General features: G+C 46.6%; 1 protein-coding gene across 1 annotated transcript in view; it reads right to left on the bottom strand.

Annotated features, from left to right (window-relative positions):
• The window catches only part of ANKRD13C (ankyrin repeat domain 13C), an 893,039-nt gene that overhangs the window by 598,318 nt on the left and 272,874 nt on the right, over positions 1-21,847 (bottom strand). The window contains exon 4 of the mRNA XM_069641918.1: positions 10,035-10,120. Within this exon, the coding sequence (XP_069498019.1) occupies positions 10,035-10,120 (86 nt within the window). The remainder of the gene's footprint in view (positions 1-10,034; positions 10,121-21,847) is intronic.

Raw genomic sequence — 21,847 nt, 5'->3', positions numbered from 1 at the left:
GCGGAAGTTAAAAGAAATGGGTTGCCCGGAGGGCCTGACCTACTCCATCAGAACACATCTGCTAAAGTAAAACTAGATCAGGAAGGACACACTACGAGAAGTGTGTTACAAAATAGGGGAGTCAAACAAGGTTGTGTCACGGCCCCGCTGATCTACAATATGTACGTATATGACATCCCGGAGGCCATTAGGGCTGCGACAAATTGTCCACCGAAAGTAAGAGATTCCATCTGCCCTGTTCTGGCCTACGCGGACGACCTGGTCATACTAGACCACACTGTTAGTTGGCTTCGAAGGTCGGCCATCGCCCTGTGGGAATACGCCGAGAGGAATGGCCTCAAAATTAATCTGGAAAAAACAAAGGCAATGAGATTTACCAACAAGAATACCACTCGTGTACAGCTCAGAGTTGGTCCAGATACCATCGCCTATTCTCCTCACTACCGCTACTTAGGTATAGAATTTGAGAGTATTGGCGACTACGAACTCTGCAAGCAGTCACGCATTGTAAAGGCATCCCAACTGACGGCACTGTTCTATAGATTCACACTAAATCAGGGGGGATTCACTATATGGGGCACGAGACAGCTGTATATGCAGGTATTATCCCCCATGATCACCTATGGTCTTGAAGCCCTCCTCAACTCTGACCTGAAATGGCTACAGGTGATTGAGGGGAAATTTTGGCGCGCTATTCTGGGCCTACCACCGGGAATCCCTATGGCAATATTAAGACTGGAATTGGGGCTGACCTCATTGAAAGCGATTGTACTAAAAAAGCGAGCCCTACTCTATTTGAGAATGAGGGATGAGACTAAAAATGGGCTACTTAAGGCAGCTTACCTAGAGATGTCGAAGGACAAATCCGCGTGCCCTTTGAAGGAGCAAATGTCTACATTCCTGACGACCATTGGGTGGCAAACAAGAGAGGGCAATGTAACTGTAGACATGCAAAGGGCTCTGTAGAGCTCTGGGACTGGCTAGAAAATTACGCTCACCTCCAGAAGCTGAAAAGCTATCAGTTTGTCCAGTACAGGTTGTATAACTATAAAAATCTGCAGAACTATCTCAATTTATGCCCGGATAGGCGACTTAGACGATTCATATTACTGCTAAGGCTAGAACAACTACCTACTTTAATGATAACAGGCAGAAGAGACAGGATCCCCTCAGAATTTCGGATTTGTCGGTTATGCAAAGGAGTGAATCAGCTAGAAACGGCCAGACATGTACTGACTGAATGTCACAAAATGTTAAGTACCATAAAGCTTGGCCTGGGTCAGCTGGTGCATAACCAAGGTTACATTAAAGAGGAGTTATTTTGGCACCACTGCATCAACTCCAACAGCATAAGACTCATGACGGCGCTGTACAATGTTTGGCTGAAGGTGGAAATAAGTCTTAATATAACCATTTAGGCGGACATGAAGAGGAGTTGATGTATAGCCATCGCTGTAACCCACGAGGGGCTGTTGGCCAACACAGGCCCCCATTTATACAGGAACTGTAACACTGAAATAAGATTGATATTCCATTTGTAATTTTAATGGAGAATATATGGTAGGATGTGGTCCCTGAACTATTGTAAACGTGAACTTAAAATGAAGCTGTTTTTATGGTTTTAGGAAATGTATATTTAGAGAATTTAATGTATTGCCTTTTGTGGTAATAGCTTATGTAATGTTTGTTAATTATTGACGGTTTTTTTCATGATAATTTTGTTCTCATTTAGATAACATTTTAATGTGTAAAGTTTCATTGTAAACTAAATTATATTATTATTATAAAAGTACCTAGAGGTGGAGAGAAGTATAGACTCCTCTGATCAGCTATGTCCGAATTAGCGATGGCCTGGTCTGAAACGTGCCTCCTGGAATGATGCAGTCCAGCTGGGACAGGCTGGTTGCCTCTTCAGCTTTTTTATTTTTTTTTATTTTTAAAACACAAGCACACTTCGTGGGTCCACTTTTTTAGCTTGTAGCTTGGAGACTAGTGATTATTCATATATCAATTAATGTGTGGCCTCAGAATATCTTTTCTTCTGGAGTGGTCCTCATAGTATATGTGGACTGCTATCCTTAGGAGTAGGGTGCACGGATCTTCTGCCCATAGGGAGTAGGGGCCGAGATTAATGTCTTGGTGGGGCTTGGGGCCACATTTCAGAGAGGAACTGTTTCACAGGTTATGGGACCTTTTTGCTTTTATTGACCTTCATAAGAAGTGTGTGGTCCCCAAGTATTAGATCACTTTTGTGATTGCTAAAATAAATTGAAGGTTAAAAATGGGATTTGTGTATGCCCATCCGTTGTGACGTTCTCCATTCAAGTGGTCTTTTTTGTTTATTGTCTGGCTTCTTTCAGAGTTGTGGTCCAGTATTGCCTCTGATGTATTTCACTTGGTGCTTTTCCACTTGGATTGATTTTTGGTACAGGAGTGCATGATACAACAGTTTTTTGGTTGAATACTTCCTCCACAACACAATGTTGTTTTGGTCTTTTTTCAGAGGGGTCTCCCGATTAGTGTCTTGGGATATCCTTGGTTTTAAAAAGAGGTCGACCGGTTTCGATGACTATTATTTATCATCATCTTCAGGACCGTGATATGTGAACCTGTTTTAAGATCAGGACAAGAATGGGGTCTGTGGAACCGTCATCCCAACTGCCTAAAGAAAGAAGAGAAAACCAGAAAAGGTTTTTCTGTTCATGAGGTCATGTTATTTAAAGATCATCGTATGATAAGATAACTAATGAACAAATTAGGGTTAATTCAATTGTTAAAATATTATTAAATGGACAGTTTTTTTATTGGCAGAGGGGGACAAAAAAAAAACTACTTTTACCCAGGGCAAGATATTATCCCCACAAAACGGTGGTGCATCAATATGTGTGCTTAACCAATTGCATAGTACATGAGTGATGCTGTTTTATAAGATCTACTTGACGCCTGCTGGTCCGCATCTATGCACCCTCTGGTGGAGAGGTGGCGCCAAAGGGGCATGCAGCGTGAGGCGTATGCTGATGAGGGGGGTCTCAGGGTCCCTGCTGCGAGCAGGGCAGCCCAGACCATCACATGGCATGCAGAGTGCTCTCGATTGCGAGCGCTGCAGGCAGCTGTGCTTGCCTCGGCTCGCGATCGTGAGAATGTCATATTTACATAATACCGCGGGAGACGAAGATGTTTTCTGAGGGTGGGCAGAGCTGCCCATGTCAGTTGGTTTTGGTGTATGTTCGCGATTGCGCGCAAATCCGACTGTTATGCCTGTCGCAGCCCGCGATCGCGGGTACATTTCATTCATACAGCCGCTTGGTTTTAGAAATCGCATTTTAAATTGCTTCGTTTACCGAGTTGTTCGTGTGGCCTCCGCTTGTCGTCAAGCCGTGGGACGCCGGAGTTCTAGCTCTCAGTATCGAGCAACGGTAAAAACATACCCAAAATTAACACTTCAGGCCAAACTACAAAGTAAAACTAAAATAGTTTCCCTGAGTGTTTTTCGGTATATCTTTGCGCGGCCCTTCGGCTGCTGGGAAGTATCAAGTAGAAGTTGGACTGGAATAACCTACGGTCTATATGAAAAATCCATAACAATATTCGACGGTCTTGGATCAATTGGTAAGGGAGACAAATTATATACCCAGTACAAAAATAGAAGATGGCTGAAAACAACTATCTGGCGTTTGCTGAAGACCTGGTGGAAGGCATTTTGGCGAATCCCTCCCTATTAGGGACAAATGCAACATTACAAGCCCTAACTAATAACTATGAATGGAACAAAATTGAGGCCCTGAGCAAAAAACTGATACGAACGGAACTCGATGGAGCACTAATGATAGAATATCTAAGAGCCCATGCGGCCCCTAGTGGTCTGATCATACATAGATGACCTACAATTTAGGAAGGATTGGTCCTTCATAGCTAATAAATGCACAAGAGACTGGTTAATTCTCATCATTAACACTTCAAAAACAGTCTCAGGGAAGCTTATGAAGGACATACAAACCAAATTGGGTATCAGCAAAGCAAATATTGCACTAGAGATCTACAACACTAAACTTGCAGCACTAGAAATATCGCTGAAGGAATTCCACGAAATAAACCTTACAAAAAAGATTAGCAAACTAAAGAAAGACCTATCAATCTTCTCGCATGCGAAAATCTATCTACACACTACGGAAAATTACTTCTCAGGGGAAGCAAAACTTGCTAGAAAAAAATGCATACTTACAAAGCCAACAAATTGGTGGAAGACAGTATAGAGGTAACAGATCTGGTTCCTCTAACAATTCCAGTATGAGCTCGGACGATGACCTAAGGGCACAACAACAACAACAACAACAGACATCTCAAAAAGTTATAGCAGGCCAATTCCAGAACATTCAAGGACAAGGGCGAGGAACCAACAATGTCCGTTTTTTAGTACAAGGGAACCAACAAGAGAAACCATGCTGGCAACCGTTCTCCCCAATGATGACCCACAGTCGAGGAAAAGGATTCCAGCAACCCAACTTTCACTAATTATGAACCTATCATCACATGTACTCACAGAAGCAGAAAGACATGTCTTGGGGAAGGGACTCTTCTTCGTACCTACTGCTCGATACGATGCATTTCAAACAAGAATAGAGATAATGCAATTGATCAGAAAAATAAGATTAAAACAATTCTTTCAGGACTCCATGAAAGAAGATACAGGGAGTTTCACGGACCTGCGTCCGGCCTCACAATTCTATCCACCGACTGAAAGCAATACTCCTGAGTGTAATACTTTCGAACAAGCATTACTGAAGAAGCTGGAGCAAATGGAAAAAGATCATAAATTTGTACACAACTACAGCAAGACGGAAGCAGAAGCTCTGAAAACACTGGCTGACAATGACAAAATAGTAATAAAACCAGCAGACAAGGGAGGAGCCACAGTCCTTATGGACACTCATGACTACCAGCAAATGGTTAACACCTTGGTCCAAGATCAGAACAGCTATAGAGCCCTACCCGGTGACCCTACTACCTCCCTGAGAAGACTCATTGCGCCGATGGTGGAAGAAGCACTAAATGAGGTGTACATCAATGAAAAAGAAGCATCCTTCCTCACTCCAGCACACCCAAGGCTGCCTTTTATGCATTACCCAAACTGCATAAGGGGGTAACACCGATACCAGGCAGGCCCAAAGTATCGGGTATAAATTCGATTTTAGAACCCCTCTCTCAATATGTGGACAGATTTCTACGCGACAGGATTCCAAAGAGGACATCGTATGTTAAGGACTCAACAGCAATACTGAATTTACTCACGACTCTAACCTTTGACAAAGCCACTCAATGGTTGGTCACAATGGATATTGAATCCCTCTACACTAATATTCCCCAAGTTGAAACAGTGGAAATGTTGAGAAGAATTCTGATCAATGATCCAAAAATAACAGGCGGACATGCTGGCTTCATAACTGAACTCGCGGAAATAGCCCTCACCAGGAATTTCTTTATTCTTGCAAAAACATTCTTCCAGCAGATCTCAGGAACAGCAATGGGCGCAACATTCGCGCCTAGCCTAGCAAACCTATATGTCGAACATTTTGAAAATGAATTTATCTATGCCAACACAAATCCATTTTTGGATAAGGATATGGAAGAGATATATCGACAACGTCCTTATGATTTTCCAAGGGACAAAAGATGATCTGACAGCATTCCATCAGTGGCTGAACAACTGCAATATACATCTCAAATTCACCATTGACGTAAATAGGACAGACACACATTTCCTTGATCTGCACATTACCACCCAAGAAGACGGATTAGGGGCTCGGGTCTACAAAAAAAGACACCGACAGGAACTCAGGAGAAAGAGGTTACCCGAAGAAAATTATCAATGACACATACAAACGGGCAAGAAACATACCAAGGGAGATTACGCTACAGCAACATAAAGACCCAAAAAGAGAAGAGATAACGGCTATAATGAGCTACTCCCCGATGTTCAATACCATCAAAAAAGAAATAAAAAAAAACTGTGGCCCATTTTGAACACAGGCTCAAGTACCTTGGCCCAACTGTCTTTTGCCATCAAAAGACGTAGAAATTTAAGAGATGTCTTGTACATTCTCTAAAGGAACGAGACGACAATGAAGAAAATACAATCTGGGGAGCAGAAAAACCAATAGGACACACCCTGTGGGGGCTGTTCCATGTGTGCACAAACCTCAAGGAGCAAGACCATTGAGATAGGATGGCACACACCCTGGCAACAAAGAATCTAACTGTAAATCCAAAGCGATGGTGTATCTTATCACGTGCCCCTGTACCCTCCGATATGTGGGCATGACAACAAGGGAGGTGAAGAAGAGACTCATTGAACATAAATCTTGTATTCGCACCAAAAAACTAACGGCACCGCTGGTGAGTCATTTTGTCCAAAAAGGGCACATTCAGGACAATTCTTGAAAAACTAACACCCCCCCCCCAAGAAGGGGTGGGGACTTTGGACAAATGCTTTTAAAACGAGAACAACTCTGGATCTTCAGACTAGATACTGTGAAAAATGGTTTGAATGAGAAAATACAGTGGAACAACCTCGCCCTAATGAAATGAACATCTCCAACAGATGAAGAATGAAAAATGAAAACCATAGCACAGTGAAAACAACGCACCACGAATATGGACAACAGTTTTGGTCAATGTGGTGTACACCCTTCTCCCCCCGCTAAAAACAGTGCATATACAACACGGGCCAACCAGATTGCTAATTATAACAGCTGTGGTGTCTTCCCGTGTTCACCACAAAAATGTGAAAATTTAAAACATTTTACAAAAATGTACAGCACTCTAAAAACCGGTACTAATTACGAGGGGAGAATGGCGACACTTCAACAATGACGCAATGAGTGCATATACGCTCTGCCACGTTCTCATGGCACGCATTGAAAAAGGTGCCATGATACGGTTGCAAAATATTATGAATCTCCATGTAAGGTTTTCTCATCATGGGAGAGTGACTACACTGAAAAGAGCAGTATAACATCTTAAGTGTTTATAAATGGTGTCATCAAATCTGAAAAGCGCCAACCCCTGGGGGTCTGTCACTCATCCACACACTGTGTAAGGCACTAGACGAATGAGGTATCCCATAGGAGCAAAAACGCTCCAAGATGGCCGCCCCACACGACCGGGGATGCCGACATCGAAAAAGGACTATAAATAGCCGGCTCCATTGCCGAGCAACCGTTGGTTGATCCCGAGAGCAAGAACGCCTGTGTCCCACGGCTTGATGACAAGCGGAGGCCACACAAACAACTCGGTAAGCAAAGCAATTTAAAATGCGATTTCTAAAACCAAGAGGCTGTATGAATGAAATGTACCCACGATCGCGAGCTACGGCAGCCATAACAGTCGGCCTTGCGCGCGATCGTACACCAAAACCAACTGACATGGGCAGCTTTGCCCTCCCTCAGAAAACATCCGCGTCTCCCGCGGTATTATGTAAATATGACATTCTCACGATCGCGAGCCGAGGCAAGCACAGCTGCCTGCAGCGCTCGCGATCGAGAGCACTCTGCATGCCATGCGATGGACCGGGCTGCCCTGCTCGCAGCAGGGACCCAGAGACCCCCTCATCAGCATACGCCTCACGCTGCACGGCCCCTTTGGCACCACCTCTCCACCAGAGGGCACATAGATGCGGACCAGCAGGCATCAAGAAGATCTTATAAGACAGCATCACTCATGTACTATGCAATTTGTTAAGCACACATATTGACACACCACCGTATTGTGTCTCACAGGATACGAAGATGCAACCTTCCAGCCATCAATAACAACACGGCTCCCAGCATCTGATCAGCAGAGCTGCATGGAAGGTAACAATTGTGGGAATAATATCTTGCCCTGGGTAAAAGTTTTTTTGTCCCCCTCTGCCAATAAAAAAAAAGACTGTCCATTTAATAATCTTTTAACAATTGAATTAACCCCTAATTTGTTCATTAGCTATCTTATCATACGATGATCTTTAAATAACATGACCTCATGAACAGAAAAACCTTTTCTGGTTTTCTCTTCTTTCTTTAGGCAGTTGGGATGACGGTTCCACAGACCCCATTCTTGTCCTGATCTTAAGACAGGTTCACAAATCACGGTTTTGAAGATGATGATAACTAGTCATCGAAACCGGTCGACCTCTTTTTAAAACCAAGGATATCCCAAGAAACTAATCGGGTTACCCCTCTGAAAAAAAGACCAAAACATTGTGTTGTGCAGGAAGTATTCAACCAAAAAACTGTTGTATCATGCACTCCTGTACCAAAAAGCAATCCAAGTGGAAAAGCACCAAGTGAAATACATCACAGAGGCAATACTGGACCAAAACCCTGAAAGAAGCCAGACAAAAACCAAAAAAAGACCACCTGAAAGGAGAACGTCACAACAGATGGGCCTACACAAAATCCCATTTTTAACCTTCAATTTATTTTAGCAATCACAAAAGTGATCTAATACTTGGGGACCACACACTTCTTATGAAGGTCAATAAAAGCAAAAAGGTCCCATGACCTGTGAAACAGTTCCTCTCTGAAATGAGGCCCCAAGCCCCACCAAGACATTAATCTCGGCACCTACTCCCTATGGGCAGAAGATCCGTGCACCCTACACTCCTAAGGATAGCAGTCCAGGATAGCAGTCCACATATACTATGAGGACCACTCCAGAAGAAAAGATATTCTGAGGCCACACATTAATTGGTATATGAATAATCACTGGTCTCCACGCTAAAAAAGTGGACCCCACGAAGTGTTCTTGTGTGTTAAAAACATACCCAAAATTAACACTTCAGGCCAAATTACAAAGTAAAACTAAAATTGTTTCCCTGAGTGTTTTTCGGTGCCTCTTCAGCTTGACAGGGGTGGCAAAAGGGGAATGTTTTGGGGAGTAGCTGACAATTTGACATGTCTCCGCAAACACTACTCTTGCTGCTTTGTGTTGAACATATGCTTGTTCATTTGAAGCGATTGTCTAGCAAAAATCTTTTCCTTGGTAGCAAAAAAAACAGCAACATCTTCAGGCAAGAATTAAATAAATGTAATCAAGTTCCCCCAGTTTAAGAGATTAAAACGAGCTAGAATTGTGGGAGCATTTAGACATTTCAACTTGGATACGCTTTACGACAAGAGGTTTTAAGCCGAATATCCCAGGACCTGGCCTGCTTTGCAGAACCGTGAATACATGTGGCACAGGTCCCTTCATGTCTTTTACAGAAACGCCACAACGAAGACAGAAGACACGTTACCCATCATGTCAAAAAGGTCCTGCTCAGGACCTTTTTGTTTAATACCAAAGGATTTTGAAATGTCCGGAGTGTTGCATGGCAGAGGAAAGTTGCTCAATCACTGAATTTCCATAGAAAGTAAGGGGTTGAAGTAGACTGGAACATGGTTAACACCAACTAATCCATCTGATTCTGGTGTATTGGCACACTGCAGTACACAGTTTAGATACATTTAAAAGCATAAATCAGATCATGGCCCAATTCAAAATATATTTTAGGAGGCAGTACTGAATCTGCAGTTTTTCCAATGGAGCAATTTATACAAGAGGTCATTTGTTTTTTTTTTTTATTTCTGCAACAAGCAGATTGAACGGGACAGAGGACAATCTCCTTAAAGGCAGTGGTTGGCGACATTGTCAAATCCCAAAGTTTCAAATAGAGTTGCTTCTGGGCATGGTGGCATGTGCGCAAACCATCCATTCTAGAATTTTAAAGAGACAGTCTAGATTTGTGAAGCGGTTTCTTCTAAACCGATTGGGAATTGCAGGCTATACCAACCAGCTGGGAAGGAAAGAAACATTGATATAAATGCAAGGTTAATTACAAGCGGCAATGCATGCACTACTGCAGTAACAGAAAGTTCAGAAAATGAGTCTAACCCTTCGACTTAAATAGAAGTATCTCTGCTCCCTAGTCATTCCAAAGTAAAAGAATCTCTTAAAATCCAATCCAATTATATTGACTGTATGAACTCCAAAATATGTAGCAAGAGTGTGCAGCTCACCTCTTTAAGGGCATTCAATAGTCGTGGTCGTTTTTCTTCCACACTCTCTCTGGACTGCTGTTTCAGCTTCCTTAAAAGTGCTGTAACTTAAATGGCACTCAGAATTACAGATCTGCCATGATAACCCAGAATAATTCAAACATTCAAAATTGAGCCAGTACATAGTGTAAAGAAAAAAGTGACAATTCCTAAGTGAGCATCTGAATTCGTCGCTATTCCTATGTATGGTGTAAACAGCACTGGGCCCGATCAGTGAGATACAAGTGCTCACGCTTGAAGCTGTTGCAGAGTCACAATGGCCTTAAACATTGTTTTGACAATTTTCACTGCTATATTTAAAGATTCCTTTTGACAATTCTAATGAAAATGAACATTTTATGAGAAGCTTGTGTAAAACCTACTGTAGAACGAAGCTTCAACATGTTTGTGAGCACACAGACAAACACTGCATCTACAAATAAAGTTCACAGAATATTATGCTGATTGTCTCCATTAATGAAATGGTAAAATGTTTAACTTGCTACAATTACATAGATTTGCTGCTACATACTTAACTAGCCCATTTGGGGACTTCCAGCTTCCATGCTAGATTACATTCAATTTGGTGCCACTAACACATCAATGACTACATTTATTCTGGTGTTGACAGTAACAAAAATATGGAGCAAGACATGAAATGGCCCTTCAAAATTGGATAGATATATATAGTCTGTACGTTAGCTAACAAGACATGCAATGGCCCTTCAAAATTGGATAGATATATATAGTCTGTACGTTAGCTAATTAAATTGACATTTATGTATCACCGCTCCCGATTTAAAATACCCTGTTTAATGAAGACACAGATCACCTTGTATTCCTCTTGCCCACAGGGCATCCCCACCATCTTCCTCTGTTGACTGCCAGATCAAAGGAGCTAATGGAGAGAGCCCAGAAGTAACCATTGGCTCCATGCTTACAAGTGCCAAAGGCACAAGTGGGGGTGTTAGCCAAGAAAAGTTATTTCTATTTCAAATAATCGCAAAGCAGAAATAATCAAGATACTTCTATTAAACCAACTATATTCTGTTTGGAAGACTAGTATGTGTTAATTTTTTCTTTTTTTAAAGTTCTGCAATTCCATTCATACAAATGTACGTTACATAATGAATTAGTTATTCTACTGTAAAATGCTGCATTTTCTCAATTAGTATCAGTAAAGTTTATGTTAGCGTGTCTAAATCTCAGTGTCCACTATACACTTATGATCTCAGAGAGGGGGGGGTGCACGAGGTCTCTCGAATCTATGAACTACTGATGTCTAAGGTGGGAAAGGAAGTGACCCAGCTGAAACGCGACTGGGAAGAGGAAGCAGGGGAACCCATGACTGATGGGTTATGGGAGAGGGTCCAGAGATACCATAAAAAAGTGTCCATGAATGCGAGGCTGCAACAGATCCAACTATTTGACCCCCTCCTCCCCCAGAGGATTGCTAGATTCCAGGGCGCAGAGATACAAACGTGTACGAAATGTGGGGAAGTGAACACAGGGATGATACATATCTTCTGGGCATGCCTGGAAATTGGAATATTCTGGAGAGAAGTAGCCCACCGCTTAACCGAGAAAGATTACGCTAGCTGTGGAATCTGTATGGGCATGCATGGTAGGTTTTTTCTCCTAGACCGGGCACACTGAAACGCATGAGTAAACTCGAGGACTTGGCTTATATACTTGCCAGGCGCAGAATTGCCATGGGTTGGAAAGCAAACAATAGAACTAGGGTAGAGGTTTGGTGGCATGATCTCCAAAAATGGGCAAAAGTGGAAACGGCGGTATGGAATGAAGCGGCTAATGGGGGAGGGAGATGGGGGGGGGGGTCGAGGAAGCGGAAACTCTGATGGCCTGGAGACACTTAGTGGTCACACTGTCTGGGTCCACCCAGGCCTGTCTAAGTGACCATGATTCCTCTGGGAATACAGAGAGGGAGGTACCCCCAGAGGAAACAACAGCGGAGGGTGAAGTTAAGTAGGATAGAGTTAGGGGAGGGGGGGGGTAATGGGGAAACAGTGGTCATTTCACAATACTGTATATGACGTTTGAAGTTATATGACACGCACGGTTGGGTTTGTTTGTGTTGATTGGTTGTAAAAGTTAATACATTTTTTTTTAAACTATATACTTTTATACTGTAGGGGAAGGTGCATAATGTTGACGCGTGAACACTTTGTACATAACCACATGGCCAAATGCTTTTGACAGAAAAAATAGTTCTGTGACTGGTTTCAAACATCTCTGCAACTGGTGCTCAGCCCATGAGCAGATATCTTATCACCCTGTTGCTTTATACCAGCTACCCTAAAAGTGAGATGCCCGCAAAGTACAATATTCCACCTAGTGCTCTGCCTGCTAAGCCATCCACTCTGCTTAGTCCCTTACTTTTATTTCCACTTGCATAATGAATACAGAAAGCAAACTAGACATTTACGCGAAGTGATCAATAGTTCCATCCAGTCTGTACATCCACAGACCTACTGCAATACACTGTAGTTAGCCTTCAGAGCTCGCTATGCTCCAAGATTATGATTGTATTATTTATTAGCACTTGGTAAGAGCTAGCCAATCAGGGGGCGAGGAATGCAATCTGAATCTTGAAGTAGCTTCCTTCATTTCATTCCAGCCTGCCGAGCGCTGCCAAGCCTTTACCTTGTCCTTGGAGGTGGTACCCTAGGCAGTCCCTCAACTGAAGTGCCTCACATTGGCCCTCACCCCACCAGAGGGCAGCAGCCGGTCTCCCCCATGGCCACTTCCAGCATCTCCAGGCCCACCATCAGGTCCTGGAAATAGTTAGTCCCAATTGAAGACAATTTCTTTTTAAGTGAAGCATGAATTGTTTAAAGCTGGGCTTCCTTAAAAATACAAGTATCAGCTCCCCAGGTGGTGGCCCGGGGTGCTAACAGCGATAAGTATCGCTTTCAAGGGTGCGTAGGGCTGGAATGCTATGCTTGGACCTACCTGGTTCGAGCTTAGGGCCGCTACTGGCCCTGCATACGCCGGAAAGTGCTATTTAACACTATATTGAAAACATGCAATATCAATGACTAGCAAGGCCCATCTGGTCTACCCGAAGTTGACAATTGCCCAGTCTGCTGCAACACCATACTACCTACTTAGTAACCAGCTACGACTTACCTTTAACATCGTTAACCTTTTTATTTTATGACACTGCCGAACCTTTCTTTACACTGCAAATTGAGCAAGCATTCAGTATATGGGACCCTGCCCTCTGCAACACCAACTGCACCCAGACGAAAACAAGTTTATCCCTTGTGCAGAGTAAAAAGTAACGTTAAGAGGAAGGTAACAGTAATGGGATAGCTGAACTGGAATTGGAAGGCAAAATTAAAACCATTGTGAAATGGCACAGCATGCATATTGGAAACCCCAAAAACCACATGCAAGAAAAAAAGTCTGCTGCAAACAAGAATTAGAAAGGCTTGGATTGCCATGTGTCCCAATAGCACGAGTAAGCACTTCAAAATTAGCCACAACTGTGTTACATGGGTGTCTATGATACCATTAATCTGACAATTGGTGGTAATAACAGTTTAAACTATTTCTCTACAATGATGCCTAATAAGGTGAAATATAAATGAATTTTACTGGTCTGGAGGACTTCAGCTTTGTATTTTGAGATATTTGTCTAAATCTAGTCATCGGATTCCTACGATCAGCATGCAATGTGGGGGGTGGTGCCCATCATGCAAATGTAGTACCAGACAGTTCAACTGAAGAAATAAATTGATAAAATGAAATTCCTTCCCTACTTGCAATGCCCAAGAACAGATGCAATTACAAAAATTAACCAACACACACTTTGCCACTTTCACCAAGGTGGACCACAAACCACTGCCTCGAGAAGGCTTATGTAACCGAGGGTGCAGGCTTACAATGGTTCAGGTAGTTTTTCCTGAACCACAAACGGGGATAGTTTTTCTCCAAAGCCACTGGTGCTTGCTGCGGTCTGATTGAATGCTGACATGGCACCTCTAAACCGGTTTCTACACGCAACATCGGTTTCCACATGTTCACAGATCTAAATCAGCATAGCCAGAGAGAGGAGGTGGAGGATCCAGGGGAGGGGTGAGTAGAGAGTTGGTACCCTGCCGACAACTACTTTCTTAAACAAGTAATGCAGCTGAACTTTCTCCACTTAGATGTTTCCAAAATGCAGATCCCGTTAGCAAATGCCGCTGACTCCACATAAGTACACTTTAAGAGTCACACTACCACAGGGTTTCTTACATCTCCTTTAAGAGCAGTCTCCACCAGGATCTCATCTTACATGAAATGCTTTTATACATTACATCAAAGTAGTCACTAAGGGTGTATTCTTCCACATTCACCACCCCTGCTGCAGCCTCAATATGATGACGGCCCGTTTTCTAATGGTGGTAACCACTAACAAATCCGAAATGGCATGACCCTTGATATAGGCATGGTCGGTCGGAGACGGGTGAAACAGTTTCTCCACCCTAGGGTTCACCGCACTGGTCTTGGCCGGTGTCAACAAAGAAGGTGCCAACCTCCTCTTGATTGAGTTCAACAAGGGGATAGCCTGGCTGGCCAGAGGTTTTTCTTTGAGTATATCCTCCACGAAATCAGAATCTGGTAAGGCCTCTTGAGTGGCGATCTGAAAATGGTCAGTCGCCTTCTTCAAGATGGCGGTTAAGGCCATCTGGTCGTCCACTGGGGAGGCTTGCCGAGCTGGAGTGGAGGGGGGGAATCTAAGCACAGGACATCGGGGTCCTGTGTGGGAGTAGGGGACGTCCAGGGTTGAGCATCAACCCGAAGGCTGTCCTCAAATGTCCATAAGACCTGTCTGATCGTCCACATTGTAGTTTTCCAGAAAGGTGCCATCTTCATCCTGATCATAAGTGTCCATAACATCCTCATCTGTGAGGACACGAGTAAACTCCTCATGTGGATCCTCCTCCTCCAAGGTCCTTTGAAACTTAGATACAGGAGTATAAGGGAAGTCTTCTCGAGGTCTCTTGGGAGCAAGGGTCTCAGAATAAGACATTTTTCTAATCTGTCCATACATCCCTCAAATTTCGCCCTGGTCCAAAAGGATGGTCCAGGGGAGGAAAGAGTTCATCTTCTTCCCTGTGGAGTCGAGATGTTTCCCCTAATGTGCCTAATAAAGGCACAGGACTTTCAACGTAGTCCTGGTGGGGTTTGGGACGCAGTGGCGTGTCTTTCAACATGTCTCTCCGCCGTTCTTTGTGCTTCGCCGCCTCCTTCGACCGCTCCTTCAGTCTAACTGCCGAAGTAATCCTAGCGATGCTCTCTGCAATGGTAGGAGAATCCAGGCGGTCTACCGGCTGAACCAGAGGCTGAGCAGTGGATTTCGACACCACCGGATGAACCAGGGGAAGGGGTGGGGTGAACCAGGGGCCTCAAGGGGCATCTGTGCGTCCTCCTGGAGCGCATAGACGTCCGCGTGTCTTAGTGTTAGCGCCCTTGACTTTGGAATGGCCAGTCGCAGGCTGCGGTTGCGGGGAAGGCTGCCGATCATGGCGATCAGAGGATCCCGAAGATTGAAGGTTCCATTGGCGCTTTTCTATGCTTCGACAGCCACCGAAGCCGAACCTTGGGTTGTGCATTTGGTGTTTTGATCGTGTGCGCCCCTGTCGCCGGGTGTTTTCCCTGTAGCGTGACTCGCATCAGGTCTGGTGGGGTCGGGGAGGGGCACCGTGGACTGAGAGTTAGGTCAATAGCTTCCGATACAGCGGCCTGGTCATCGCTTTAAGCAGCACTCCTCAAGCGTTTTAGGGTGCAGGAGTCTACAGGCTGCACAACTCGCTTCTTTGTGGTCGAGGGGCAGACAATTGTTACACAGAGCGTGCTCATCCTTCCAAGGATATTTGGCCCTGCACGAGGGACAACACCTAAATGGCGTCTTTTCCATAGCAAAAGACAATTAGCGCTATGACAAAACCCAGGGAGCAGAGAGGGTGAAAGAGGAAAGGCATACTTGTAAAGGATATGTCCACTCCGACCCCACTCTCCCTACTGTGTAGGCCGGCCAGAAGGCCCGGCCACGTGGACGGCAGCACCGCTGGGATCAACAGGCGTTGAAAGTCTGCAGCAGTCTTCGGCATTGTTTCACAGGATTCAACAGTTGAAATGACTTAACGGGAATAACGACAAAGTCGATAATGAAAATAATGCTATCTCTATGTAAGAGCTCCGAATTAGGGCGACCAGTAATCTGGGCGAAAAAAAAACAACCTGAGGGACCTTGGTGCATGAGGAATTTTGGGTACACTACACGTCACGATAGGGATAGTGTTACAGACACACCTATGCCGACGTCCCCTTTCGATCCTCGAAAGACAGGATGCAATACTCCGCGGTTAGCACTGGATGTCGGACCATATGCACAGCATGTGATTCTAAGCAGATTATAGTTCTGATGCTCGTTAGTTTTGCGCCAAGGCGCTCTCGTTTCGATACGCCATTGCTCTTGAAACTCTTGAATATAAGCAACAGTGTCTTCGTCCTCATGCATTTTGCCTGTCATGTTCACACTCATGTCTGATGCGTCAGGATACTGCACGCCAAGTGCCCTCCATGTTTGCCGTACAGCTAAATGATGCGCCATCATGAGCTGTGTGTTGTGCAGTCACCCGAGTACCCTGCTCTTCCAAATGTTGTCTACTCTTTCCCCAATGGTGACTGCTAATAAACATTTTATATCGCCCATGCTAGTGTCCTTCCCAATGTCATTCCTTCTAGCTCAGATGCATTTCCCCTCCCCCGACGTCAATGTCAGCAATTTACATCTCAAATTGTCCTTGTCCATTTGTGGCCATGTTATATATTGCAGTCCTCCTCCCGCTCACCCCCCCCATTTCTAACCACGGAACCTGTTAACTCTGCATTGCATTCCTGTCCAGTTTGGGACATGTTGCAGGATCTGGCCCTTTCTCCTCTGGTTCTTCCAAATCAGACCACATTGCCTCCTTCTGTGGCCACTCTTGTATTGTCCCTTTCTCTCCCTCGTTATCTTGTTTTTCTTCCCTCGTCGAACCCCATTGTCCTATGTTCATCATCAGCTTCATTTTCTCTGCGCCTAAGATCTAATAGCGGTAACGGGTTTGTCCTGTTTATTCCCCTCAAGGCTTTCTCTAATAAACTCGTCTCTCCTTGCAGTGATCTCAGCACACTCCTTTTCACCTTAAGCGTGGTATCGCTGTCCATCTACTCTACAATTCTCCTGGGTGTCGCTGCTCCCTCATCTGGAAAAGTTATTTTTTCACTAACTCGTACATTTTTCTTAAACATCTCTTTAGACTCTTTTCCTGCTCATGCCTCCCTTTTAGTATGCGCTCCTCAATGAGCTTTGTTTCTTGTTCTTGTATTTCTTGCATTCTTCTTTCTTCAACTTCCCATTGCCCTTCCCTCCTCCTGCTTTCTTATCTTTTCACTGTCTTCTTCTCTCGTTTTTCTAGTTCTCTTCTCACTTCCTCCTGACGCTTCTTTCACCTTTCTTTATTCATTCTATATTTCTGCTCCCTCCCTGCTCCTTCCTCCAGTGTTCTCTCCCATTCTCTCTTCTTCCTCTAACTTCTGCCTCTGCGTTCCTCGGCTTCCTCTCTTTCCGGTCACGTTGTAATCTCCTGTTTTGTCTTAGGATAGTCTACATTCCTTCAGTCTGTCCTCCCAACAACTTTTTTGGAGTAATCACTGTATCTTCCCTGACCTTCGTCCTTGTTTTCCGTCCTTGCATCCCCTCATTAAGCTCTATTAGCTTCACCTGTAGGTGCCCGCGCTTGTTATACTCATCGCGCCTGGGTACTCTTAACCCTTTAAGTGCCAAGGGCGAGGTATCGCGTCCTTGACAGTGCACGCGCAGTGCCAAGGACGAGATAGCTCGTCCTTTTCGGCACCTTGTTTTGAGCGATCCCTGCTGTAACCCAACCCCCGGGCTATGTGAGGGGGAGGTCCCCCCTCACTGCCAGGGTTCTGGATTACCTTCAGTTTCACGTCGGCGTGCGTAACGCACATCGGCGTGAAACTGAAAGTAAATCCACCGCAGCAGCCATTTTCGGCTGCTGCGGTGGATAAAGAAGGTGAGTGCCCTTCTTTGACAGCCTCGATCTCCGGCTGTATTTCAAGCCGGAGATCGAGGCAGGTATCGTTGGCAAGGGGAGATTCTCCCCTTTCCAACGATACCAATTGTGTGGCATTGCTGCACGCGGATTGGGCGCAGGGCGCCTCGATTCGCGGGCAGGAACGTCACGGATCAAATGAAGATCCGTTTGTGACGCGGAGGAGGGTGGGCTGCTTACTAGGTAAGCGGCCCCCCTCCCCCTGTGGCCCCAAGGCATGGGGCCACAGCGCCAGAGACCCCTGGGGGCAGATAATGACTGCCCCCAGGGGTGAAAATAAAAAATAAATAAAAAGCAAAAAAAAAAAAATCGAGGGGAGGTGGGAGGTGGGAGGGGGTTTGGGGCCCTGGGGCCCACTGGACCACCAGGGATTGATCAAAAAGTGGTGTCCCTGGAAAGGGGACTTTCTCCCCTTTCCAAGGACACCACATATGAGGCATTGCTGGTCACGGATCGGGCGCAGGGCGCGCGATCCTAGGAAGGGGCATCTGACCCCAGGGAGGGATCCAAGAGGTGGGGCCCCCCTATCTGCCGCCAGGAAGGGGGGCCCCCAGGGAGGGTTGCATGAGGTGGGGCCTTCCATTTGGGGTGGGGGGGCTGAGGGCCACCCTCCGTTGCAGTACATCATTCGCAGCCAATTTAGGGTGCCCCTCAGCCCCCCCTCAAAAGCAGCCTATGAATTTGTATTTTTTCTTTGTTTACCCAACTTCGCTTGGTGCAGATGGCCACATTAGTGTGGCTATCTGCCCCCGGGGTGCCCAAACCCTACTGCCCCATCTATTGGGGGTCCTGCCCCACCTTTTGGGGTGGCCCTCTCCCCCCTCACCAAATGAGGTGGGGTGTACCTCACGCAGCCGTTAGGAGGAGGCCCATGGAGGCCTGCATGAGGTGTGTCCCCCAGCCATTGGGGGTGGAGGGGCCACCCCAAAAGGTGGGGCAGGACCCCCAATAGATGGGACAGTAGGGTTTGGGCACCCTGGGGGCAGATAGCCACACTAATGTGGCCATCTGCACCAAGCGAAGTTGGGTAAACAAAAAAAATATACAAAATCACAGGCTGCTTTTTCGGGGGGGGCTGAGGGCCACCCTAAATTGGCAGCGAATGATGTACCGCAACGGGGGGTGGCCCTCAACCCCCCCACCCCAAATGGAGGGTCCCACCTCATGCAACCCTCCCTGGGGGCAGATATCTGCTCCTAGGGAGGGGCATCTGACCCCAGGGAGGGATGCATGAGGTGGGCCCCCCCCTATCTGCTCCCAGGGAGGGTTGCATGAGGTGGGGCCCTCCATTTGGGGTGGGGGGGTTGAGGGCCACCCTCCGTTGCAGTACATCATTCGCTGCCAATTTAGGGTGGCCCTCAGCCCCCCCTAAAAAGCAGCCTATGAATTTGTATTTTGTTTTTTGTTTACCCAACTTTGCTTGGTGCAGATGGCCACATTAGTGTGGCTATCTGCCCCCAGGGTGCCCAAACCCTACTGTCCCATCTACTGGGGGTCCTGCCCCACCTTTTGGGGTGGCCCTCTCCCCCCTCACACCAAATGGAGGTGGGGTGTACCTCACACAGCCGTTAGGAGGCGGCCCAGGGAGGCCTGCATGAGGTGTGTCCCCCAGCCATTGGGGGTGGTGGGGGGGCACCCCAAAAGGTGGGGCAGGACCCCCAATAGATGGGGCAGTAAGGTTTGGGCACCCCGGCACCAGATTGGCACACCGATGTGACCCTCTGCACCAAAAGGAGTTGGGTTACCAAAGGAAAAAACTGAAAATGGTGGAACGCTTTTTAGGGGGGGGGCACCCCAAAGGGTCAGGGAATTTTCTAATGGGATGGGGTGTTGACCCCCCCCTCCCCCCTCCCACCCGCAATGGAGTGGGTGCCAAGTCATGCAGCCCTCCCTGGGACCAGATATCTGCTCCTAGGAACGGACGCGTGAGCCCAGGGAGGAGTGCAGGACAGCCCCCCTCCTTAGCTGCCCCCGGGGAGGGCTACATTTTGCTGGTGTGACCGTAGGTAACATGTTCTTTGTTTTGTTTACAGCTTTTTCTACCCGAGCAGCTGTAGTTGTGAGTACTGTTTTTTATTATTCTATGGTTAGGGCCCACTGTCAGTGGGGTGGGTGAGACTGGGGCTGGATTGTTGGTGGTGTGGGTGGGAATGGCCCGTCTGGGCAGATCACCTCCAACTGTCCTGGAGTTGCGGCTAGGCTGCATTACAGCTTTTCCCTTCGGTGAGGTATTGGCACACTGCCAAAACTCCTTGGTGGGGAGAAGCTGTAACGCAGGGCAGCCAGGGCTCCAGCAAAGTCGGCGGTAATATCCCTGGCCTTGGGCACCCTTCTCCCATGTGGGTCTTTGCTGGTGGTTCTGGGGATTACATTCTGGGCCGATTTGCCTAAGTCAGACCTCTGTGGATTCCCACGGGTGTCCTCTTTTGGGAATGCATGGGGTTCCCTGTTTCCCTTGCTGGCTTTGACACCCTAGGCCCAAATCTGTAGGTTGCCCACATGAACAAAATGGGCAGTGGCGAATGGCTTGGGGTTCCCAGTCGGTTACCCTTTTCCTTTTGCGCGCCCGGTAGGTGCACCCACACATGTGAGGTACCGTTTTCATCGGGACACGTGTGGGGACGCGGGAAGGTAGGCCACGTGTTGTTGGCGGTGTGTTTCGGTGGGTGGCCAGAGCGACATGTCCGAGAATGGTCTTCATTTCCGGCCAATTTCAGAGACATTTCCCTGTGTCCACTCACCGAAACACGTCGCCAACAGCAGATGTCATACCTTCTCGTGTTCCCACAGGTGTCCCGACGAAAAAGGTACCTCGCATGTGTGGGTGCACCTACCTGGCTGGCAAGGGGCAAGCCGAAAACGCAAGCAACCCCCAGTCTGTTTGCAGAGGGGAATCTCAGCCATTCTGCCGAGCGGCACAACATACAGATATGGGCTTCGGGTGTCCAAGCCACCAATGAAAACAGCGAGCCCCATGCATTTCCGAAAAGAGGACACCGGTGGGAATCCGCAGAGGTATGATTTGCGCACATCACCCCAGAATTTATTACCCAGACACCCCCGCAAAGTCCGAAATGTGTGGAAAAAAACGCATTTTCCGCACATTTAGCTCAGCGCACCCATCGAAACACGCCCCCAACAACACATGGCCTACCGTCCCGCGTTCCCACAGGTGTCCCGATGAAAACGGTACCTCACATGCGTGGGTGCACCTACCTGGCTGGCAAGGGGCAAGCCGAAAACGCAAGCAACCCCCAGTCTGTTTGCAGAGGGGAATCTCAGCCATTCTGCCGACCGGCACAACATACAGATATGGGACTCGGGTGTCCAAGCCACCAAGGAAAAGAGGAAGCCCCATGCATTTCCGAAAAGAGGACACCCGTGGGAATCCGCAGAGGTATGATTTGCGCACATCGGCCCAGAATTTATTACCCAGACACCCCCGCAAAGTCCGGGGCACATTTCGGACTTTGCAGGGGTGTCTGGGTAATAAATTCTGGAGCGATGGTTACTTGTGTTTTAGGCTTTCCCCTTGGCGGCCAGGTAGGTGCACCCACACATATGGGGTACCGTTTTCATCGGGACACCTGTGGGAACGCGGGACGGTAGGCCATGTGTTGTTGGGGGCGTGTTTCGATGGGTGCGTCGAGCGAAATGTGC

This window comes from Ambystoma mexicanum, chromosome 1q (genome assembly GCF_040938575.1).
Source record: "Ambystoma mexicanum isolate Mex_15411 chromosome 1q, UKY_AmexF1_1, whole genome shotgun sequence".
Lineage (NCBI taxonomy): Eukaryota > Metazoa > Chordata > Amphibia > Caudata > Ambystomatidae > Ambystoma > Ambystoma mexicanum.
The sequence above is the reverse complement of the archived record's forward strand: the minus strand, read 5'-3'. Positions and strand labels throughout refer to the sequence as shown.